General features: G+C 39.3%; 1 protein-coding gene across 2 annotated transcripts in view; it reads left to right on the top strand.

Moving 5' to 3' along the window:
• The window catches only part of TAB3 (TGF-beta activated kinase 1 (MAP3K7) binding protein 3), an 85,403-nt gene that overhangs the window by 44,593 nt on the left and 15,169 nt on the right, over window positions 1–25,641 (top strand). For both annotated transcript variants that reach the window (XM_026513278.4, XM_026513275.4), the window contains exons 5-8: window positions 12,104–12,295; window positions 16,173–17,634; window positions 18,512–18,672; window positions 24,238–24,331. In XM_026513278.4, the coding sequence (XP_026369063.1) occupies window positions 12,194–12,295; window positions 16,173–17,634; window positions 18,512–18,672; window positions 24,238–24,331 (1,819 nt within the window). In that variant the 5' untranslated portion in view covers window positions 12,104–12,193. The remainder of the gene's footprint in view (window positions 1–12,103; window positions 12,296–16,172; window positions 17,635–18,511; window positions 18,673–24,237; window positions 24,332–25,641) is intronic.

Below are 25,641 nucleotides of genomic sequence, written 5' to 3'. Positions count from 1 at the left end.
TCCTATTAGCTAGGATCTTGTTGAGAATTTTGGTGTCCATATTCATCAGGGAGATCAATCTGTAATTCTCCTTTTTGATGGGGTCTTTGCCTGGTTTGGGGATCAAGGCAATACTGGCCTCATAGAATGAGTTTGGTAGTTTTCCTTCTGTTTCTATTTTTCGAAATAGCTTCAGGATGATAGGTAATATTTCTTTGAATGTTTGGTAGAATTCCCTGGGGAATCCGTCAGGCCCTGGACTCTTGTTTTTGGGGAGGTTTCTGATCACTGCTTCAATCTCTTCATAATTAATCAGTCTGTTTAAATAATCAGTTTTTTCCTGTTTCAGTCTTGGTAGTTTATAGGTTTCCAGGAAGGCATATCTTCCAGGTCGTTTAATTTATTGGCATAAAGCTGTTGATAAAAGTTTCGAATGATCCTTCCTATTTCATTGGTGTTGGTTGTGATCTCTCCCCTTTCATTCATGATTTTATTAATCTGGGTTCTTTATTCTTTTGAATAAGTCTGGCCAGTGGCTTATCGATCTTATTTGTTCTTTCAAAGAACCAGCTTCTAGTTCTGTTGATCTGCTCTACTGTGCTCCTGGTTTCTAATTCATTGATCTCTGCTCTAATCTTGATCACCTGCCTTTTCGTGCGTGGGTTAGGCCTGTTCTTCTGTTCCAGCTCCAGCTTCTTGAGGTGAGAATACAAAAACTACATTTTAGATTTTTGACATTGGCGTTTTTAAGATGACATTCTTACCCTGTCCCAACCCCTCTTTTTTTTTTTTTTTCTTAAATAGAACATTTATCATTTTGGCTTTGTCTCCTTCCTCATAAGTTTCAGGTTCTGCATTCCTTTTTTTTTTTTTTTAGATTTTATTTATTTATTTGAGAGAGAGAGAGTGCACAAGCTGGGGTGCAGCAGGGAGAGGGAGATGCAGGCTTCCAGCCGATCAGGGAGCCCGTCGTGGGGTTTGATCCCAGGACTCTGGGATCGTGACCTGAGCTGAAGGCGGGTGTTTAACTGCCTGAGCCCCCCAGGCGCCCCTCAGGTTCTGCATTCCTGAATGGAGTACTGTAAAGTAGTACATTTTCTCAGGGTGTCCCATCTGGAGGTGTACATCGTCTGTCTTTCCCTCACCGTTGTAAATTTTGATTAGGTAATCATGGTATCGTTCGATTTACCTATGGTGTAATTTCCCCCCCTTGCAACTAATAAGCAGTTCTTTGGGGGAGATACCTGAAGACCATTCATATATACTATTCGTCCAAATCTACTTCTAGATTTAGCATCCACTGACGATTTTTTCTTAAAGCAGTATGTACTGTGATATCTGCAAAATGATGATTTCTCAGGCTAGTACTCCTTTCTCAGGCTGGTACAAGCATTCCTTGCTTGTTTACCAGTTGGATTTTACAATAAATAAAAGTCTTCCCTTCTCCATTTATGTACGTGTGTATTTCTTTAATACTGATAGCCACTCGTGGGTTCCTGTTTTCTACAGGCCTGTAATTCATTACTGTCCTGCATTACTTTGGTACTCACATGGTCACAGATTTGGCCAGTGGGAGCCTCTTTAAGCTGGCTCCCAGGTCCTTAGGGCAAGATCCCATCGTTGCTGAGTACGTGCCCCGCTCTCTGGTACAGCAGCATGTTCTAGGTAGAGCTACAGTTTATATGAGACCATTAGCCAGTCCGGTGGCTTCAGTGTCATGTGTTTGGTGCACCTCTGAGGATAAGCACCACCTGCAGTGACAGCACACTGGAGGGTCCTCCAGCACAGCCTGGGTGGAGGAGAGGCGTAGGACTCGGGGAATGCATTTGTCCGCGGAAGACTCCGTAGAGGCCTTGCCGTGCCGTCAGCAGCTGTGTGTACAGGATCGATGTGGCTTAGAGAAGCAGTGGCGAGGGAGGGAGCAAAGCGTCTCAGGCAGATGGATGACCATGGCCTCATGCCCTAGGAGGGGTAGCACTGGACAGCCATCCACAGGATCACACCTGGCTCTGTTCTGTCGGAATGTGGAGTGGAGGGGACATGATCAGATATGCCTCTTAGAACATAAATACTCTGGCTGTGATGTGGGAGGAAGGCAAGGCCAGAGGTGAGAGAGCAGCAGGAAGTTGGAGCCATAATGTTGATGACAACAATATTCAGAAATGCCCCAAATAATAGTAACTAATGCTTTTTGACTTACTAACGTTTGATATTTAAATTTTCGTACAGCCCTACTATTATTTCCATTTTATAGGTGAAATTTCAAAGGCATAGGATTGAGTATATTTCTTAGACACTAACAAATAGCAGAATGGGGGGTGGAAACCATGACCACTTCATTTCACCCTCTAGTTGGTTGTACACAAATGGGAAGTCAGGGATCACACCCTCCTTTCTAGTATTGTTACTGAGTGAATAGTGGTAACATTCATGGAGAGAACAGAGAGCATTTGGGGAAGGGTTGTGGTGAGGATTTCCTTTTAAACATTTTGACAGTTATCTTTGGGCATATCCAGATGGTGCTCTGTAGTAGGCAGGTGGCTATATATGTCTGGAGTCTTAGAGAGAGCAGGATGTTCAAGATACCAATTTGGGAATCCTCAGCCTTTAAATGTTAGTGAATGCCTACTAGTGGATACGATCACTGGTTAAAAGGATGTAGAATGAAAAGAGGAAGCAGCTTAGGGCAAAAACCCGACAGACGTTAATGGGATAAAAGAGGTGGGAAGAAACCAGGCTGGTATGCTGTCAGAGAGGCTAAAAAGAGAAGTAGCGATCAGTATTGTCAGATGCTTCAGAGATCAAGGGGGCACGGGGACCAGAAAATATATCCTCTGGATTTAGCAGCAGAGAGATCGTGGTATTTCAGTGGAACAGTGATAAGAGCCCGATTAAAGCAGACTAAGGAATGAATTGTAGGGAGAAGAGTACAGGGTGGACAGAAAGCCCGGATGTATGTCAGTCGTATTCCCCTACATTTTAATTTTTCTTCATTAGACAGCTTTCGTGTGGTGGCTGGAAGTCTTTAAAACAGTCTCTAATAACTCTTTTTACCAGTGGTTAGGCGGAGTCTCATAGGCATGGGCTTTGTGGCCATTGGTAGACAAAAAGAGTACATAACTCGACAGTCTTAGCTTGAAAGGAAAGGGAGAGCAAGCCAGATGCCCAGTGAAAGCCAGCAGTTTGTATGGAAAACGAAATGCCCTGCCTACAGTCAGCATCAAGTTTGAGATTACACGATGATTGTTTTTTAAGTATCTACTTAATTATAAACCAGCAAAAGTAATTCAGTATTTTCCTTAAACATTTTTATTTCTTCATTTGTTTTTCAAAGATTCAGTTTTTTAAAAAAAATTTAATTCAAGGATAGTAGACTTAAAATGTCATATTAGTTATAGATGTACAACAGGCAACAGAGTGACTCAACAATTCTATACATTAGTAGTGCTCACTACAATAACCGTAGCCACCATTTGTCACGATACATCATTATTACAATATTATCGACTGTATATTTCCTATGTTGTACTTTTTATCCCCGTGACCTATTTATTTTATAACTGGATGTTGGTACCTCTTAATCCCCTTCATGTAGTTTGCCAATTCCCTCCTCCCCTCTGGCAACCACCAGTTTGTTCTCTGTGTTTATGAGTCTGTTTCTGTTTTCTTGCTTGCTTGTTCATTTTTTTGTTTTGTTTTTTTAGATTCTACATGTAAGTGAAATCATATAGTATAGGTCTTTCTATCATTGGTTTATTTCACTTAGCATAATACCCTGGAGGTTAATGTTGTTGTGAATGACAAGATGTTGTTATTTTTTTGTGGCTGAGTAATGCCCCATTGTGTATATATATACCACATGTTCTTTACAATTCAGCTATCATTGTGGACACTTGGGGTGTTTCTATAAGTTGGCTATTGTAAATAATGCTGCAGTAAAAAGGGGAGTGCATGTATCTTTTCAAACTAGGGTTTTCATTTTCTTCAGGTAAATACCCAACAGTGGAATCATGAATTGTATGGTAGTTCTCTTTTTAATTTTTGGGGGAACCTCCATACTGTTTTCTATAGTGGCTGCACCAATTTACGTTCTCATCATTAGTGCATGAGGGTTTCTTTTTCTTCACATCCTCACCAACACTTAATTTTGTCTTTTTGATATTAGACATTTTGGCAAGAGTGAAGTGCTGATTCATTGTGATTTTGATTTGCATTTTTCTGATGATGAGTGATGGTGAGTGATTTCTCATGTGTCTGTTGGCCATCTGGATGTTTTATTTGGAATGTTTGGTGTTTTGTTTTGTTTTTGGTGTTGTATGCACTCTTAATATATTTTCTCCCCTTCAATAGGAAATATCTTTTCCCCTTCGATAGGTTGTTTTTTTGGTTTGTTGATGGTTTCTTTTGCTGTATAAGAGCTTTTTAGTTTGATGTAGTCCCCGTAGTTTTCCTTTTGTTTCCCTAAGGAGACATCAAGAAAAACGTCACTAAGGCTGACTGACTGCCTATTTTTTTTAGGATTTTTATGCTTTCAGGTCTCACATTTAGGTCTTTAATCCACTTTGAGGTTATTTTTGTGTATGGTGTAAGAAAGTGGTGCAGTTTCATTCTTTGGCATGTAGCTCTCCAGTTTGTTTGGTTTTTTTAGCACCATTTATTGAAGAGACTGTTTTTTTTCCCCATTGTATATGCTTGCTTCCGTTAGTGTAGATTAATTGACCATGTAAGCCTGGGTTTCTTTCTGGGCTCTATGTTCTGCTTCATTGATCTTATGTGTCTATTGTTTTACATTACCATACTGTTTTGATTACCGTACCTTTGTAGTATAGCTTGAAATCTGGGATTGTGATATCTCCAGCTTTGTTCTTCTTTCTCAAGAGTGCTTTGGCTATTTGGGGTCTTTTGTGGTTCCATACAAATTTTGGGATTATTTGTTCTAGTTCTGTGAAAAATGCTATGGGTATTTTGATAGGGATTGCATTGAATCTGTAGATTACTTTGGGTGGTGTGGACATTTAAATGATACTAACTATACCACTCCGTGAGCCTGATGTATCTTTGCGTCTCTTTGTGTCATCTTCAGTTTCTTTCATCAGTGTCTTACAGTTTTCAGAGTATAGGTCTTTCATCTCCTTGGTTAAGTTTATTTCTACATATTTTATTCTGTTTTGATGCACTTGTAAATGGGATTTTCTCACTTTGTTGTTAGTGTCTAGAAATGCAACAGACTTGTGTATATTTTATATCCTGTAACTTTACTGAATTCATTTATTCTTTTTTTTTTTAAAGATTATTTATTTATTTATTCGATAGAGATAGAGACAGCCAGCGAGAGCGGGAACACAAGCAGGGGGAGTGGGAGAGGAAGAAGCAGGCTCATAGCGGAGGAGCCTGATGTGAGGCTCGATCCCAGGACCCTGGGATCACGCCCTGAGCCAAAGGCAGACGCTTAACCGCTGTGCCACCCAGGCGCCCCTGAATTCATTTATTCTAATAGTTTTTTGGTGGCATCTTTGAGTTTTTTTCTATATGGTGTCATGTCATCTGTGAATAGTGACAGTTTCATTTCTTCCTCACCACTTTGGATGCCTTTTATTTCTATTGTCTGATTGCTTTGACTAGGACTTCAGTACTACGTTGAGAGGGGACATCCTTATCTTGTTCCTGATCTTACGGGAAAAACTCTCTTATTCTGCATTGAATGTACTGTTTTTCATCTATGGCCTATATTATGTTGAGTTACCTTTCTTCTGAACCCACTTTGTTGAGAGTTTTTTATTATAGATGCATGTCAATTTTTTTTCCTCCATCTGTTGAGATGATCATGTACTTTTTATCCTTTTGTTAGTGTGGTGTATCACGTTCGTTGATTTTTAGATATTGAACCATCCTCACATCCTTGGAATAAACCCCACTTGATTGTGGTGAATGACTTTTTCGGTGTATAGAATTTGGTTTGCTCATATTTTGTGGATGAATTTTATATCTTTGTTTATCAGGGACACTACTCTGTCATTTTTAAATTTTTTTTTTAAGAGATTGTGGTAGCAGAGGTGACAGGGAGAGGGAGAGAATCTTAAGTGGACTCCATGTGGAACCTGATGCGGGGCTTGATGTCATGAACCTGAGATCATGACCTGAGTTGAAATCAAGAGTCGGATGCTTAACCAAGTGAGCCATCCACGCACCCCTATAATTTCCTTTTATTGTAGTGTCTTTATCTAGTTTTGATATCGGGGTAATGCTTGTCTTATAGAATGAATGTGGAAGTTTTCCTTCTATTTTTTTGAATACTTTGAGAAAGTTAGGTGTTAACTCTTTAAATGTTTGGTAGAATTTACCTGTGTAGCCATATGGCCCTGGACTTTTTTCGAGGGGGGGTAGTTTTTTTAATTATAAATTCAGCTTCATTACTAGAACTAATCACTTTGTTCAAATACTCTATTCTTCCTGATCCACTCTTGGAAGATTGTGTATTTCTAGGAATTTACCCATCTTTTTTACGATGCCCAATGTTTTGGCACATAAATTTTTTGTAGTAGTCTCTTATAATCCTTTGTATTTTTGTGGCATCAGTTGTTACTTCTCCTCTTCCATTTTTCTTTCCTTTTCTTTCCTTTTCTTTTCTTTCTTTCTTTCTTTCTTTCGAGAGAGAGCACACAAGGAGAGGTGGGTGGATGGGCAGAGGGGAAGGGAGAGAGAATCTTAAATAGGCTCCATGCCCAGTGTGTGCTTGATCTCATAATCCTGAGATCATGACCTGAGCCGAAATCAAGACTTGGATACTTCACTGACTGAGCCACCTAGGTCCCCCTCTCCTCTTTAATTTTTGATCTTATTTATTTGAGTCTTCTTTTTTTCTTGATGAGCCTGTCTAAATGTCTGCCAGGGTTTTTATCTTTTTTATCTTTTCAAAGAACCAGCTGTTCACTGATCTTTTCTATTGTGTTTCAGTCTCATTTTCATTTATTTCCACTCAGATTTTTACTCTTTTCTTCCTTCTAGTAACTCTGGGCTTTGTTTGTCCTTACTTTTCTACTTCCTTCAGGTATAGAGCTTTTTCTTGGTTTTTGAGATGGGCCTGTATCACTATAAACTTCCCTCTTAGAAGTGCTTCTGTTGTGTCGCAAAGATTTTGAACTGTTGTGTTTTCATTTTCATTAGTCTCCAGGTATTTTTAAATTTCCTCTTTCATGTCCTTGTTGACAACATTGGTTGGTTAGTAGCATATTTGTTAGCTTCTGCCTGGTTGTATTTTTCCAGTTTTTGTTGTTGGCTGTGGTTACTGATGTCTAGTTCCATATCATTGTCATTAGACAACATGTTTGATATGATTTCAATCTTCTTAAATTAATTGAGACTTGATTTGTGGCCTACCATGTGATTTATCTTGGAGAATGTTCCATGTGCACTTGGAATGAGTTATGTATTCTTCTGTTTTGGGATGGAATATTCCGTATATATTTGGCCCATCTGGTCTAATGTGTCATTCAAAGCCAGTGCATCTTGATGGATTTTCTGTCAGTGATTTATCCATTGATGTAAGTGGAGTGTTCAAGTGTCTTACAATTACTGTATTATTCTGTTTCTCCCCTTTTGTTTGTTAACATTTGTTTTATATATTTAGGTGCCCTGATGTTGGGTGTGTATTTGCAATTGTAATATTCTCTTGTTGCATTGATCCTTTTATCGTTACATAATGCCCTTTGTCTTTTGTTGCGGTCTTTATTTTATTTTTAAAATATTTTATTTATCTGAGAGAGAGAGCGTGCCCGAGAGAGAGCACAAGCACGGAGGTGGGGAGAGAGGCAGAGGGAGGGGGCAGAAGTGGACTCCCTGCTGAGCAGGGAGCCCGATGTGGGGCTTGATCCCAGGACCCCGGGATCATGACCTGAGCCGAAGGCAGACACTTAACTGACTGAGCCACCCAGGTGCCCCACGGTCTTTGTTTTAAAGTCTGTTTTGTCTGATGGAAGTATTGCTACCCAAGCTTTTTTTTCTTTTCTTCTTCTTTTTTTTTTTTTTTCATTTGCATGGAATGTTTTTCCCTCTCTTCATTTTTAGTCTGTATGTGTCTTTTTGTCTGAAGTTAAGTCTCTTATAGGCAGCATGTAGATGGGTCTTGGGTTTGGTTTTTTTTTTTTTTTATGCATTCAGTCACCCTGTGGCTTTTGATCAGATTTAGACCATTCACATTTAAAGTAATTATTGATAGGTATGTACTTACTGTCATTTTGTTAATTTTTTCTGATAGCTTTTGTGATTATCTGTTTCTTTATTCTCTTGCTCTCTTCCCTCATGATTGGTGACTTTTAGTTTTATGCTTGGATTCCTTTCTTTTTATTTTTGTGGTGTATCTCTTACATGTTTTTGTGTTGTAGTTACCTTGAGATTCATATATAACATCCTAAGTAAATAGCAGTCTGTATTAAGTTGATGATTGCTACAGTTCTAGCATATTCTAAGGGGACTGCATTTTTACTTTCCCATCCATCTTTTATGTATGTTTTACATCTTTTTATTTTGTGACTCCCTTAATTTTTTAGATACAAATGATTTTACTGCTGTTGCCTTTTAACCTTCATACTAGCAGTGTAAGTGATTGATGTATTATGTTTGCCTTTACTCTTGAAATTTTTTCCTATCATTGTTTTCTTACCTCTTGTCATGGCCTTTTCTTTTCCACTTAAAGAGTCCCTTTAGCATTTCTTGTAAGGCTGGTTCAGTGGTGATGAACTCCTTTAACTTGTTCGGGAAACTCTGTCTCTCCTTCGATTTTACATGATACCCTGTAGTGCGGAGGATTGTTGGTTGTCAGCTGTTTTCCTTTTAGCACTTTGAGTACATCTTGCCACTCTCTTTGGGCCTGCAGAGTTTCTGCTGAAAAATCAGCTGATAGCCTCATGGGTTTTTTTGTTGTGCATAACTGTTTGGTTTCCTCTCGCTGCTTGTTAGATTTTCTCATTATCTTAAATCTTTGACCTTTTAATTAGTACGTGTTTTGGTATGGGCCTTTTTGGGTTCATCTTATTTGGGGCTCTCTGCTTCTTGAACCTGGATGTCTCTTTCATTCCGAAGGTTAGGGAAGTTTTCAGCTATTATTTCTTCATACAAGTTTTCTGCCCCTTTCTATCTTAGCTCCTTCTGAGATCCATATTATAAGAATGTTAATTTGCTTGATGTTGTCACAGAGGTCCCATATCTGTCTTCAGTTTTTAAAATTGCTTTTAGATGCTCAGCATGCGTGTTTTTTGTTCCCCTGTTTTCTGGATTGCTCCTCCGTTCTTCTGCATCCTCTAATCTCTTGTTAATTACCTCTAGTATGTTTTTAATTTCAGTTATTTTAGTCTTTAGCTCAGATTTTTGTTAAAAAAATAGTGTCTTTTTGTTGAAGTTCTTAGTGAGTTCATCTACTCTTCTCTCAAGTCTGGTGAGTGACTTTATGATCATTACTTTGAAATCTTTTTCAGGTAGATGGCTTATCTCATTTTGGTTTAGTTTCTTGAAAATTTATCTTACTTTGTTCAAAGCGTATTCGTCTGCCCCCTTTTTAAATTTGATTTTCTGTATTTGTTTCTATGAATGAGGTGAAAGAGCCGCCTCTCCCAGTCTTAGAGGAGTGGCCTCGTGTAGACACATCCCCTGTGCAGACTGTGTATTCCTCGCACGTTTGGGTAGCTGGCTGCCTGGAGCTGTAATCCATGTGGTCTCTGGGTCCCGGGGCACTCTGCAGTGGGGCTACCCTAATGGGAAACTGAAGCAGAACCTGGCATGTGTGGAGGTTTCTCAGGGGGCTTTGCACTGTGCCCCCTTGGTGAGATTACTGGAGCTGTATTGAATGTAGGCTAGGTGGGTCCTGGTGTGCGCCCCACTGGGACTACCCTGCTTGGATGCCTGGAGCTGGTGTGTGCTTGGGGCCCAGGACTAGCTGAAGTAACAGGCTGTCTAGAACACCTGGTCCCTGCTTCTGTGTGGACTATCAGGGTGGGAGGGGGAAGGTAAACAGTGGCACTCACCAGCACCTCTGACCCCAGGGAGACTTCCAGTAGTTACCCCACTGTTTGGTGGATGTTCTGGGGTTAATGGTTTTCCTTCACTTACAGTCTAGTTACCCTTTAAGTTGCAGCATATTTTCTGTGCCCTGGGCAGGTGAGTCTGTCAGCGATATCTTCCCCTATTGTAGTTTGTGGCGTCAAGGTGGGGTTGCCCTTGTTACCCTGCATCTCTTTCTCTTGCTGTTCTGATTGAGGTCCCTCTAGCCTTGTATTGTGCAGAAGGTGTTCCGTCAGCCCCCCATTCGGGAGGAATTGATCTATATGTAGGCGTAAATGTGGTGTGTCCATGGGAGGAGATGAGTTCAGAGCCTTCCTATGCTGCCTTCTTAGACCCATCCGGACATTTTTTATTTGTAAAATATTGATTATAGTTCTCTACATTGCCCCCAAGTAAGGGTATGATTTAAAGTTTCAAGGCTTTTTTGCAAGATAAAGATTTGGTGTGGAATGACCCTTATGTGTGTGGTTTAGACCATGTAGCTTACAATCATGGTTTCCATGCCTCTTAAGATGATGCAGGTGTTTACTTCTCAGACTTAAAAACATCTGACCATCAAATGGTGAACACAACAGAAATTATGAGATTGTATGGTATACACTACGTTTTTCCCCTTTAAAAAAATGGGAAATATGTGCAGTTGAACCCTTGAACAGCATAGGTTGGAACTCTGTGGGTCCACTTACATGCAGATTTTTTTTTTTTAAAGATTTTATTTATTTATTTGACAGAGATAGAGACAGCCAGCGGGAGAGGGAACACAAGCAGGGGGAGTGGGAGAGGAAGAAGCAGGCTCACAGCAGAGGAGCCTGATGTGGGGCTCGATCCCATAACGCCAGGATCACGCCCTGAGCCGAAGGCAGACGCTTAACCGCTGTGCCACCCAGGCGCCCCCACTTACATGCAGATTTTTAAAAATAAATACAGTACAGTGCTATAAATGTTTTTACTTCCTTATGATTTTCTTACTATTTTTTCTCTAGTTTATTGTAAGAGTACAGTATATAATACATCATTTAACATACAAAATACATATTAATCAACTGTTTATGTTATCAGTAAGGTCAACAGTAGGCTGTTAGTAGTTAAGTTTTGGGAGAATCAAAACTTAAATACGGATTTTCGACTGCACTGGGGTTGGTGCCTGTAACCCCTATGTCATTCAAAGGTCAGCTGTATTAAAACGTGTATCAGTTCATTGATCCTTGATGCTGCCAGTTAATTTATGATTTCATTATTTCACTAGTTCCCTTATTTATATGTGGGTGCTCAACTTGAGTAGTGCCAGTGAGATTGGATGTTAATTTTCTGCACTCAAACTGTACCCTCAAATCCTGCCATCTTAGCACCTCTGCCGGTGGCATCAGAAATAGGTGAAAGCCTCGCTATTTAGGTCTGGCTAATGATGGGCCAGCAGCATCATCTTTTTAATTAATTAATTTTTCTTCCCAGATTTTATTTAAATTCAAGTTAGTTAACATACAGTATAGTATTGGCTTCAGGAGTAGAATTTAGTGATCCATCACTTGTATACAACACCAGTGCCCATCACCACAAGCGCCCTTCGTAATGCCCCATTACTCAGTAGCCCATCCCCCCACCCATCTCCCCTCCAGCAAAGCATCATCATTAAAAACAAAGGATTCTGCGTTTCCATTTTTGTTTGCTAAGTTATTTCCTTTAGACTTTGGGTTTCCTTTACTCATACGTCAAATTCAAACCTTTTGGCCTCAAAGTGCAAGTAGAATGTCAGGACAGGTAATGCTCTGTGGTATTATCAGCAAGTCCTTGTTTTCTTTTCTTTTTTTTTTTCTGGCTTCTTTTGTTTCTAAACCAGTGATTGGCTATATTATATCAGAAAAGTCTGGCTAAATTGAATTTGTCAATTTTACAACTTTGGAATTAACTATACTTATCTTCCGTATCTCCATTTTAACAGAGTGATCATTTCTATTTGAATAAAGTGAAATATATAATTAGGTGCAACCGTACTTTATTGGAGTATGTTGACACACAACGTTACATAAGTTTTAGGTGTATAACAGTGATTAACTTTCATTTCTTTTAATAGAAAATCAATGCAGTGTTGGAAGATCATTACTATCGGAAGGCCGGTTAGCATCAATTTCCTAACAGATACTTGACCACCATTTGTTCTGGCATGGCGCAGAGCAGTCCACAGCTTGACATGCAGGTTCTCCATGACCTCCGACAACGCTTCCCGGAGATTCCAGAGGGTGTTGTGTCTCAGTGCATGTTACAGGTAGATTACCCAGCAATGACAGTGATATTAAGCTGCATTTCTCCTTGAGTTTTCTTGTCTATGGGGAGGGTAATGGGAGATACTTAGAGCAGGATTTCTCAGCCTTGGTGCTATTGACATTTGGGGCTGGGTAATCCTTTTTGTGGGGCCCTGCCTTGTACATTGTAGGCTGTTTAGCAGTATTCCTGGTCTCTACCACTAGATGCCAATAGTACTTTCGCAGTTGTGACAACCAAAAATGTCTCCACACATTGCTACGTGTCTTATGGGAGGCGCAGCCTACCCCATTGAGGACAACTGATTTAGAGACAAAAAGGCATGTAGCAAAACAAAAACTGATTATGTTCACATTTCACTTTTTACATTTTTGGAGTTGTTCGATCAGTCCCAAAATCCTTAAATTTGAATTTTGAATCTCAAATTTATCATTATAACTTTTTAGGCTATATACTTCTGAGCCAATTTTTTAAAGTCTATAGCGTCCAGTCCCTTTCTTACTGGTTTTGTAGTTGATAAATGCTTACTAATAGGTAATTTTAAGTATAAGGCCACTTTCTCTAGTTTAATCATATTCCTTTGGTTTTGATGTCTTGTAGTGAAATATATCTTTAATATTGGATAGAATGTTTTTTCCCATTCAAGGGACAACAGACAAACTGGCCTAATGCTTCCCTTGTCGAATTTTGCATCATCCTCCACAGGATCTCAGTGTGTTCTGGGTTATAGCATTTCCCTGTTTGGTTCACTTTTGGATACAGTACTTTTGTCTTGGCCACTGGACTTCCTCACACACAGTCAGTTCAAATTCTACCTTACTGCATCGTATGCAGAGTATACCTTACTGCGGGATATCACCTAAGCATATATACAGTGCAAGTTAGTTACAAGTAGAGACTCACAGAACAATTAAGTATGGTAAAAAGAGGTGCTTCCTAGCCCTTCTGCTAGGTCTAGACCTTTGGGCTTATGGTTTTTGTATTATAGCTTGTTTTTGTTTTTTTTCTAGCACACATTCCCAGTCTGAATTTCCGTTCTTTACTTTAGCCCCATTTTGGTCTCTGGTAGAGCAAAGGTGCTTCCCACTGGAGTAAAACCAAGCATGAATGAGGCTTCTAGTTAAAACCATTTCCTAGCAGTCACCTTCCTTACCTATCCTCACCACCTATCCCCCAGCTCTGACTTTGTTTTTTCAGATTTATGCCTTTATCATCTATATTTTTTTCATGGCTTAGTGTCTTTTTCACACTTACTAAAGTGAAGGAATGAACTTTAATTTCAGCTTAATGAGCATTTATTGCTAATTTACATCGACCCAAGTCTTTCTCTTCTCTGTTCCTTCGGGATTAACAGAGTTTATTGCTATGGAGACTTACCACCTAGTGGCTCTGAAGGTTTTTCTGTTTGCATTTGAAGACTCAGTAGTTTACATTTAAAATTCAAGTCTTAAAGCCTCTCTCTCTCTGAGCTATAACCTCTCAGTTTAGGGTCACTTTTTAGGAGTATGATGCTTTTTTGCCTTGGTCTTTTCAAGAGTTTATATATGTGGGGTTTTTTTTTGTTTTGTTTTGTTTTTATTTCTGACCTCTTGGGGCACCTGGCTGTCTCATTCTGTAGAACATCCAACTCTTGATCTCAGGGTTGTAAGTTCAAGCCCCACACTGGGCATGGAGCCTACTGAAAAAAAAAAAAAATCAAAAAAAGAAAGAAAAGAAAAAGAATCTGACCTCTTTATCCAACTAAATAATTTTGATTTCTTTATTTATATTTACTGTTTGATAAATTTTGTATGCATTTTTTTCTTTTGAAGGCATTTAGCAAGTTAAAGATGACATTTGAATCTGTTTTGGTGGTAGTCTTTTAAAAATGCTTTCTTAAAGATAATACTTAAATATCTTGTATTGCTGGTTTAAATTTTTTCTTCATAGGAAAAATTTACTTACCTTGTCACTGTAGACATGCATTTGAATAGGCTGACAGACCAACTTTGTATCATTGTGAATTTGGGTCCTCTCTCGAGGATACTGTTTAGGCTCCCTGATTCACTGTAGAACACATGAAATTTCAGCAGCATTAATACAAACGTCAAATAGTGAAGTATCCACAACTGCTGTAGGTTTCATATAAAATGGGCTAATTTTTGTTCTCCTTTCAGTCCAGTTGCAGAGATACTTTATTTTCACTTTTCATATTCTTTTCTTTCAGATATCTGTCAGTGACATTTTCTAGTAGGCAATCAGTTTGAATCCTTTGGATCCAAATTTGCTTAATAACTAGCTTCTTTTCCTTGATCACAGTGCTTTTTAAAGCAGGATTTTTAAAAAGGCCGAACTTTGAGTTTCAATAATTTTCTCCTTAAATTTCAACAATTACTTTTCTCTGTGGCTCAGAATTTTAGTATCAAAGCTTTATATAAGGAAACAGATACAAGTTATGTATGGAGTTTTGATGAAGCCGATTCTTTGAAAATTTCTGACAATTCATTTTGCAAAGGTTTGCTTAACTGAATCTTTGTTTACTTCCTAAAGCTTTAGTATAGTAATTTCCTTTTGGCCTAACATCCTCTCCCTTGTAAATTACTGTGTTATAGTCGAAACAGCAGTGGGAATGAGGAGACAGAGAATCTAGAACTGGCCCTCCTGTGAACCAGTTAAGTGCTTGCTCTCAAGCCATATAACTCTGTGGGCATCTCTTTCCTCATCTGTAAATGAGTTGAGTTGGCATAGATGAATCCTAAAAGTTCTTCCAGCTCTAAAATTACAGCATTGTATGTTCTGTTTTAGATTTAACCTTATTTGCTTCTCAGCAGATGGAAAAGTGTTTACTTTCATTTTTATATAAAATGTGCTTTTCCTAAAATAAATATACAGTAGTAGGTATGTATGTGCATATCTTTGTATTTATGAACTACAGAGAAAGTCACAGAAATTGAGAAGTTTTATTATTCTGAAGGCAATGGATAGTAGTGCTTTAGGCTAATAAAATAGTTCAGAATTTTGTATTTTAATGGAAAACTACCTTATAATATTTTCAAATTTAAAAGAGAGGAACCTCCTTCATTAGTTAGATTATTGTTGGAGTGTCTAAAATGTCACTTTGGTATCACCATCTTTGTGTGCATAGCGACTCAAAAATTCAAATCCTACAGTGATTCTGAGGGTAAAAAATTTTGAGACTGTGGGAGTGTGAATGAATTTCATTAAGGCAGTTGAGACCCGGTTTTCTGTTACATGGCCTTAACTTTGGCAAAGTTGTGGAGCCGTAATTCAAACAATGTACTTGTTCTTACTGATTTCTTTGTTTAGCTTAATCTCTCCTAATGATAGTTGAAGTTATATAGGGATAAATATGGTTAAAAGAAAAGGCTGCTTTAGAATTTTTATTGTTTTTATTCTAGGAATTTTATTATAACTTTTCTCCTTTTGTGGTTTCAGTGCCTTTCGAGACCTAAAGCATGGTTATTTTCATGTTTTTCAGTTTAAGTATTAATGATGAATATTGCTTTAACTTGTATGTTAGAGCAGTTGTGGTGAATCCAAGATTGGCCCAACACTTTAATTTGTTGAGATGCAACAGACCTAAAATGAGTCCTGGATTTGGACTCAGAAAACTTGGAGTTGAGTCACAGTGTTCATCAGTGGGTGCTTTCCATTTCTGTAGCAGTAGCAAGTAGTACTAGTCATAGGAACTAAATGTCTGTGAAACAATATGAATTGTTTGGGATCTCCATGTCAGGGTAGATGACTGTGAAGCTGTTTGTGCTTAAAATGCCGTTCTCGACTTATTTTGTGACAGTCGTGTTTGCGTAACCTGCAAAGCTTGACTTCTATTAGGATTTGTTCATTTTCTCGGTATTAATCTTATCATTTTTCTCCCCTAGAACAACAACAATCTTGAAGCCTGTTGCCGAGCCCTTTCCCAGGAGAGTAGCAAATACTTATACATGGAATACCATAGTCCAGATGACAACAGGATGAATAGAAATCGCCTTTTGCATATTAATCTGGGTATCCATTCTTCTAGTAGCTACCACCCAGGAGATGGAGCGCAGCTTAACGGGGGTCGAACACTGGTACATAGCTCAAGTGATGGACACATTGATCCACAGCATGCAGCAAGTAAACAGCTGATATGTTTAGTTCAGGAACCACACTCTGCCCCAGCCGTTGTGGCTGCTACTCCGAACTACAATCCATTTTTTATGAATGAACAGAACAGAAGTGCAGCTACTCCTCCTTCACAGCCACCTCAGCAGCCAGCTTCCATGCCAGCAGGAATGAACCCGTCTGCTATGCAAGGGCCTTCGCCACCGCCGCCGCCACCTCCTTCATACATGCACATACCTCGGTATAGTACCAACCCGATTACTGTTACAGTATCCCAGAGCCTCCCTTCTGGACAGACTGTACCAAGAGCTTTACAAATTCTTCCACAAATTCCAAGCAATCTCTATGGGTCTCCTGGTTCTATTTATATTAGACAGACATCTCAGAGCTCATCAGGAAGACAAACTCCTCAGACTACACCATGGCAGTCCTCACCGCAGGGCCCAGTGCCTCATTACAGCCAACGTCCTTTACCTGTTTATCCACATCAACAGAACTATCAGCCTTCTCAGTATTCTCCCAAACAACAGCAGATTCCTCAGCCTGCTTACCATTCACCACCGCCTTCTCAGTGTCCTTCACCCTTCAGCTCTCCACAGCATCAAGTGCAACCTTCCCAGTTGGGCCACCCAAGTTCCCACGTCTTTATGCCACCTAGTCCTTCAACTACTCCACCCCACCCATATCAACAAGGACCTCCTAGCTATCAGAAACAGGGAAGCCATTCAGTAGCCTATCTCCCATATACAACATCTAGCTTACCCAAAGGATCCATGAAGAAGATAGAAATTACAGTTGAACCCTCTCAAAGACCTGGGACAGCAATGAACAGGAGTCCTTCACCTATCAGCAATCAGCCGTCTCCACGGAATCAGCACTCACTGTACACAGCCACCACACCACCGTCAAGCTCTCCTTCAAGAGGAATAGCCAGTCAACCAAAACCTCCATTTAGTGTTAATCCCGTATATATTACGTATACACAGCCAACTGGACCTTCATGTGCTCCCTCACCGTCTCCTCGAGTGATACCAAACCCAACTACAGTTTTTAAAATTACCGTAGGTCGAGCAACGACTGAAAATCTTTTAAATTTAGTGGACCAAGAAGAACGTTCTGCAGCCCCAGAACCTATCCAGCCCATTTCAGTGGTACCAGGCTCTGGGGGAGAAAAGGGAAGCCATAAATACCAGAGGAGTTCTAGTTCTGGATCAGATGACTATGCCTATACGCAAGGTAACTTGAGCCCTTTTATGAAATTTAATCTTTGTGGGGAGGTGGCCTGTTGAGAATAAATTTATATCAGCTGGTTAGTTTTAATTAAATGGTTAGTATTTATTCACTATTGGGCAGTAGCATTGCTACCAAGAGAATAGGGTTAGAAAGAAACAGGGTCAGTGTGTCAGAGTTCTGTACAGGCTTTGTTTTAAAGTATGAAAATATAGGCATGATAATAGTGACCTAATAAGGCTGTGTTTAGGACAACATTCATTGGGACAAAAACATAGACGAGTGAAATTGATACTGATCAAAAACAAACTACAGAGTGGGAAAAGGAGATTCATAGCAGGTGGACTAAAGTTGATCAAGGTTAAGGAATTTGAATCTTTTCTAATGAGTTTGGCCTGGAGGGTGTAATATCTATAAGTGGTGTATATTTGTAAGTGGGATTGGTGATGAAGACTAATGTTGGATTAGTTAATAGTGGACCTAACTGAAAGGAGGACAGAATTTTTTAAAAGTCCGTTGAGATTTCAAGGTATCTGAGAATCAAATATTCTTTCATTAAATAAGAGGAGTATTAATTACGATTGTAGTTTGATATGCCTGGTATCGAACCTGGTTAAATCCCACAGAGGTATAGTTAAAAAGACAATCTTAGGGGAACGAAGGTCAACAGAGCAAGAGGCACGTATAGATGATGTCATTTTGGCAGCGGTTAAAAGAGCCAAATTAAAGCAAAATAGCGTTAGCAAGACCTGAGAGTAAATGCCAACTCAAAATGGAGGACAGGGTTTCTTTTGAGTGTTTATGCATAAGCAACGCACATAGAAGTTTCCCGGTCACTTGTTCAATGTTGTCCTCTGCAATGACTCTATCTGTAACACTATAGCCTTGCTGTTACATCAGCGAGCAAGGATGGAGAGGTTAGCAAAGCAGTTGAAACTTGAGAAAGAGGAGCTAGAGCGGTTGAAGGCTGAAGTGAACGGTATGGAGCATGACCTGATGCAGAGACGGCTCAGAAGGGTCAGCTGCACGACTGCGATCCCCACGGTAAGTCCTCTGCTGGCCTGTGCGGACAGGAAGCTGGGGGTGATGGATGTCCGGGCAGCTGTTTCTCTTGTAGGTTCTGTTCCTGGCAGGGCCTTCTCGTTTTTTAAACAATGGGTCAGAGGCTTTTGCCTTCAGTTGTTCTCATCAGAAAATTCGATGCTTTAAATATACTTCTCACGTGTATGAATTCCATAGGCCCATCAGTCATTTCAAATAACTGACAGTTGTAACAAAGGTATGGCGTCTCATGTACTACGAATTGCTTTCTGTCAAAATGGAAAAGTGCGCCCTGCCCAAGCATTTTATATTTTTTCTCATGTATTTTTTCTTTTAAGCATAATATACATATAAATTCCAAAGATTTAAAAGTTATTTTCTTAAGTATGTTGATTGAAATGAGTTAGAACAATATCAGTATGAATCTGGGGAAGTGTGCGCTATAGAGTAGTTTAAGGCAGAGCAATGTTGTTAAATAGAAGTCATTGTAGGAACTAAGGTAACGGTATGGACAGTGGTCCTAATAGAAACTGCCCTAAAGACAAGATTTGGATAATATAGTCTTAACATGTTAAGTACTATTTATGAGTTCTAAAAAAATGTTAATTCAGGACGTTTTGAAACCAGTCTCCTAAAATCTTGTGACAATACAAGCTTTCGGTGCTCCAACCTATCACTTCACCTTCTGACATTCATTCGCGCAGCAGCCCTTGTTGAGCTGGTGAGTGTGGTCCTGCGCTAGGTGCTTAGTACCTGCTAGCGAGAGAAGTAGGCCCCTGGACAGATAATTAGAATTCAGCGCGGTAAGTGCGGGTAATGCTCACGGGTAGGGAGAGAACTCATGCGGCAACTCGTCTGTGTATGTACTCAGAGCCCTTCTGCTGCTGGAGTGCCCTTCTGGAGCTTTTCCTGGGTAAGTCCTGTGTATTCTTCAGGGCTTCACCTTACCCTTTACTTTGTCCTTGGAGCCGTTCCTTATTTTCCTGACCTCTGTAAATGGAGGGTAATTTCTCGGCATTTACAGGGTGAGAGAAGTGAGCATCTGTGTCAGGCCTCTTACAGACGGCATGTCTGCAGCTCTGCCTTCATAGATAAATTTTTAATGGAGGGTCATGGCTTCAAAGGAAATCTGTGATCTCCTGAAATTATGTGCGGTATGGAAGCATGTCTACAGTTTTCATGTGATTTTCGTAAGGTTAATAGAGTGAAGGGAAAAGGGTGAGGACTCACTGCTCTAAACAGTATAGTCTTGCTGTATAGGCAGAGACGAAAGGGGAGGGCATTTTCGAAGGGAAAGAAAAGCGAAAAAGAAGGGAAAAGAACATTGAGGTGTAACAAAGGTGTGACGTTAAGACAGACTTTCCGGAGGCAGCAAATACAGGTCCTACACTCCAGCCGAGACTTCTCGTGTCTTAACACGGTAATGTGCACCTGTTGATGGAGGTTTAGACCTTGAGGGTGAGGTGTTTGAACTTTGCTCTGCTGGTAATGGGGAACCAGTGGAATTTTTTCAGAAGGAAATTATTGATAAACAGGCGTATGTAATAATGTAATGAAATTTTCTCTAATATTGATGAAATTCCTAAGTATAGTCAGTATTAGAAGTAAGAAGGGAGGGCTTTACTTAAAACACTTAGAAAATTACAAAGCTGTCTGTAACTGAAAGGTAATAGATTACTGTCTCATTGTTTTCTCCACTTGAAATCTTCACTGAATTCTCTGATTGGGAGGTATTGAAGAACATAATCCACATAGGAAGTCTACCCTGGTGGTTGGGCACTTAGGGGGCTTTTAGGTACTTACGGAGCATCAACAGATTTTGTTAGTGTAAAGGTCATTTCCCCTAACTTAACCAAATAAGGTTTGTTCAGTAACCTCTTGCTGTGTGATAATTCCTACTATAATGAGCCCTATTGATTTTTCTTGTTGTGTTGGAAAGTAGAGAAGTGTCCAAGGTAACATAGGTTAGTGCTTCAAGAAAATCCAGATTTTAGATGAGCACTTTTATTGATGAGTTACTTCAAAACAGAAAAAAAGCAGAAGAGTAGAATGAAGCCCCTGTGTAGCCATCACGCAGCTCCAGAAATTGGTAGTTCATGATGAGTGACAGTATTTGAGAGATGAGAAATTGAAGTGTCTGATCTCCTTGTGTTTCTGCTGCCAGGCCTAGAGTAAAATGAAGGGCTAGTACCAACGCACGGCTGCGGGACAGCTCTACCTGGAGGTGCAGACAGTGCCTCTCTCTTCCCGTGTGAATGTGAATCCTCCTCCTGCTACTTAGCTGTCCCTCATATATCCTTGGAGAAGTAACTGTCTCTGCTTGTTTTAGCTGTACTATCTGATAATATAATCAGTTTATGCAGTTCCCAACAAATACTAAGTATTCTTACCGACATTGGTTGGACAACACTGCAGAAACCTGCTTGAGATACACACACACACCCCTGAACCATTTTGCAAAATTTCGATTTAACTTTAGGAATATGCATAACATAAGGACTATTATGTAGGAAATTCATCCAGAAATAGAGCATTTTGTCAGAATTCCCTTTTGTTGATAGAGGCTCATTCGAGGCACTGTGACATCGTTTTAAAGAGTGCCCACATCACAGGCGCCTGAGTGGCTCAGTCAGCTAAGCAGCCCACTCTTCATTTCTGTTCACGTCATGGTCTCAGGGTTGTGGGATTGAGCCCCACATCGGGCTCCGTGCTCAGTGGGGAGTCTACTGGAGATTCTCGCTCTTCCTCTTCCTCTGTCCCTCTCCCCCAATCTCTCACTTGCTGTCTCTAAAATAAATCTTAAAAAAAAAAAAAAAAAAAGTGCCCACATAGGCTCTGGAGGCAGAATAGTTCTGGCAATCACTGACTGTATCTAACTTTTCTGCATTTGATTTTCCCTATCTATAAGGGAATTATAATAAGTACATTTTAATATTGTTGTCACGATAAAGACCTATATGTAAAGTGCCTGGCATGGAGTTAGGTGCTCAGGAAAATGGCTGTTTTTATCTTCGTCCCATTCACATGTAGGATTACGTGATAGAGAAATGGACTGTTTTTTTGCTATTAAGCACATATTTCTACCTTCGAGTTTTCAAATTTCTTATCAAGCAGTGTATTAAAAAAATGTGTGTGCTTCATGAGACTGAAAATGCACATTTGTTACCAGCTGTAGAGGCTTAGAGTACCAGTGAAATAATCTGAGGAGGGCAGAAGTGCAAGATGGTTGTAATCTGCTGTTTGCAAAGCACTATTAAGTGCTGTCGAAGAGGTCAGCTCATAAAGAGATCTGTATGTGAAAGGATAGACGTGTTCCTATGAACCTGTACGTATTTGTGAGAGAGAAAAGATCATGGAAACTGACATTATATCAGAAGTGTTGGCCAGCTTAAATGGTAAGGATATTAAGAACTTTCAGTTTTGAGAAAGAAATGTTAGCTTTTTGCTAATAGGGTTCAAAGATGAGACAGTTTCATGGCGGAGGGGGAAATTTAAGTTAAACCTTGAAAGATAAATAAGGTTGGATTAAGCGAAAGATGCCAGTTACCCCCTCAGCCAAGTTTTTCCTGTTATTCGTCTTGTTCTAAGTGGGTTTTTGGACTAACCCACGTTTGTTAGTCTCAGATGCGTAATTAGGGCCAAGCCACCAACCAACAACAGTGGTCTTCGACTGGGTCGCTGTGATACAACTTCTTAAAGTGCTGAGTTGACTTAAGGTAGTTTTGCCGCCTTTTGAAAACTTAGAATTTTTCACTTAGAAATGTCAGATCTTTTACAAACAACTCTAAATTACACACAGCCAACCTTGAAACCCCTCCTCCCTGAAAAGACAGTGTACTTTTTGGTAAATGGTACTGACTTTTCAGAATTTTTTTTTCCCTTGGTTTAATTAGAAACTATGAAAAAGGACCTATGAATTTTACAGGTAAACTATTCCTTTAGTGAATTCAGTGGTTCTCCTGTCTTTGGAGATGATCCTGTTGACTAGATCTCTTGTTACAAGCAAAATGGGCTGTAGCCTCTAGACTATAAAGTGTATTATAGTACTTCCGTGCTTACAGAGCTTCACTATTTAGGACCACTGTGGCTAAAACAATGCCCCCCCAATACATAGGAAGAAATTAACTCCTTTAGGTACTTAATTTTCCCGTTATGATTCTATAGAGAATGGGTTCTTTTACATAGTCCTAGGAAGACAGTATCAGTCTTTGAAACCCCCAGGCAAGTGCTACAGAGAATGGGTTCTTTTACATATTCCTAGGAAGACAATATCAGTCTTTAAAACACCCAGACAAGTGCTTTATTTTTAGTATAAATGCTCAGGTATATTTTAAACCCTTTTAATATTGCCTGGTAGACAAGGTGTAAGCATTTTACATGGTAATGTCTCATATTTTTGCAGATAAGGAAAAAGAAAAGCAATCCCTAATAGATATTGCTAAATGACTTTTGTGTTCCCATAGCATTCTAAGGGATTGTAGCTCTATCACTTATTTTAAATGTTTCATACTTGTTAATGTAAGGGGCAGTCCCAGTTATTCTGATAACATGTCCTACCAGCATAAGAGCTTGCATTATTGTGAATTAAGAACCTTTTTGCTCCTTTTTCTTTGCTCTTTTATTAACATAGTTTGTAGAAAAATACAGGTTTTTTAACAGAATAAGATTTTATTTTGTCATAGCAGATATTTATCTTTATATAGTTGAAAGCACATTGGTAACTGAGTTAATATCTAGGCTGTACTGAAAGCTTCAGGACCCATGCCTCTGGAATTTAAACTCTAATTTTGTTACTGTATACATATTTATATAAATAGTAAAGAAATCTAGAAGGTCAGGGGATGTAAAGGCTTCCAAAAAAAAACTTTATTTAATTGAAGAGTAGGCATTCTTTACACTTCGATGTCTCATGTATGCCCCTAAAAGGCCTAAGGATAGGTAGACTGGGCTCGAAGTCAAGGAAGAAGGAAAGAAAGTTGGAGGAAGAATGAGATCCATTTGTTTGTGAAGTTTTCATGTAATAGATTGATCTAAATTCTGGTTCTACCACTCACTATGTTTTATAACCTTGGGGACATTATATGCACTCTGGGTGCCTCAGCTTCCTCATGTATAAATTAGCACTTGCCTTGAAAGATGTTTTGAGCAAAGAATGCGACCTCTGGTAAACACAGTGCCTGACAGTAGTTTTTTCAAGCCTGGACAACGCTAAAATCATGGACATTGCTTGTTTTACAGATTGATTCTCAGAGTGTCCCTTACCATGATAACATAGAAGTAAAATATTTGTAGTGTTCTGTGATTGAAATGGTATTTTGTATGATAAAACATAGTCTAGTAGCTTGCCACGTTTTATGCAGCTGTGGTGTTTATGTGGCCATACCGATGTCCCCATTTTACCTGACTGTTCCTGTAAACGTTTAGGACTTCTTAAACATGCCCTCTTACGGACTAAGGCCATATTGTTGGTAATAACCAAGCAGAACTATTAACATGAATAGCAGTTCTTAAATGTTGGGCTTGATAATGACTTTCCCACAATTGCTATTTTGGGTCCTTTCTTACTAGCCTGAGGAAATGACAAGATTGAGAAGCATGAACAGACAACTCCAGATAAATGTTGACTGTACACTGAAAGAAGTTGACCTCCTTCAATCTAGAGGTATAGACTTGATTATTTGGTAAACCATAAGTAATAGTGTGGTGTTTTAAGCTGCTTAAATAGCAATCATTTTGGTTTTACAAATTTAAGAGAGAGTTTTTATCCATTATAATCCTACTCAAGAGATCCCTCCACCCCTTGGTCATAGATTTGGGGGATCAAAAATAGTTTTACTTTGGCAATTCCATCATTAAGTTCTCGTCATTTTAACTGCTCTGTATTATTACTCTACATTTATCTTGTTCTAGTCATTTGATATGAATATTTTGTATTGATGGGTCTTAACTATAAAACTTCCTAGATTGATGTTGTGATAATCATCAGAAGTATCTGTAAAAATAGGGAATCACGTATCAGAATATCGGATTTCTCACTTTTAAAATAAATTCCATATGCCATTTTTATATGTCATATGAAAACATCCAGCTATATCTCAGACTTTTCAGAGTATGGGGTTTGTTTTTTGCTTTCTTATAGAATTATACTATGGTAGAAGCTCCCTTAACTTTCATTTACCCAACTCACTAGGTGAGAACTATTCTTTTCCCCTGTCAAATATTCTCACCCTGTCTGCAGCCACTGCACTGGCATGCTCAAGTACTGTTGCTCCTGGCAGCTGAATTGTCTGCTCAATGACAGTGAGTTGTACCTATTCCCTAACCTGTATATACCAGTTACTCTACTTCTGTAATTTAATGTTTACTAAGCTGATGGGAATGCAGGAGGAGCTGCATTAAAAAAAAAAAAAAAAAACCAAAGGCAAATCACTTAGAAAAGGCATGGTTGGGGGGCGGTCTGTGAATTAGATACGGGTGAAAACAGAGGGCTAAGGAGATAAATCCAAGAGGATTCTGTTTTCTTTTTCAAAATAAAACAAAATTGTAGGGTTCCGCGAACTAGCCTGGTGGTTCTTTTCGTAATTTTAGTCGAATATAGTTGTCTGGGGCTGCTTTTGTGCTTCACCAGCACCGTTGAGGGCTTACAACAAAGCGTAAAATGTTTTTTCTGAATCTTACATAAGAAAAAGTTTGGGGGAAGTGTTTGCCCGCTCCTCCGGTAGCTCATCACAGGTGTGGTTTATGTAAGAAACAGCGTAAAACTTCAGTCTCGGTCCAACACTGAAGTTGACAAGTAATTTTTCTTAAAAGGTCTGTTTCAGCCTCTCCCATCACTCAATTATGGCAGCTAAGAGAGCTTCTACTCTGAGTATATAATAAATCTTGACTAAAAATGGCAACTTTAACAGAAGCAGGGGAACCCAAAAGATACCCAACAATCAGAATATTAGCAAATTCGAATGTGGAAGTTGA

The sequence above is a fragment of the Ursus arctos genome, chromosome X (genome assembly GCF_023065955.2).
Source record: "Ursus arctos isolate Adak ecotype North America chromosome X, UrsArc2.0, whole genome shotgun sequence".
NCBI classification, from domain to species: Eukaryota; Metazoa; Chordata; class Mammalia; order Carnivora; family Ursidae; genus Ursus; species Ursus arctos.
The sequence above is the reverse complement of the archived record's forward strand: the minus strand, read 5'-3'. Positions and strand labels throughout refer to the sequence as shown.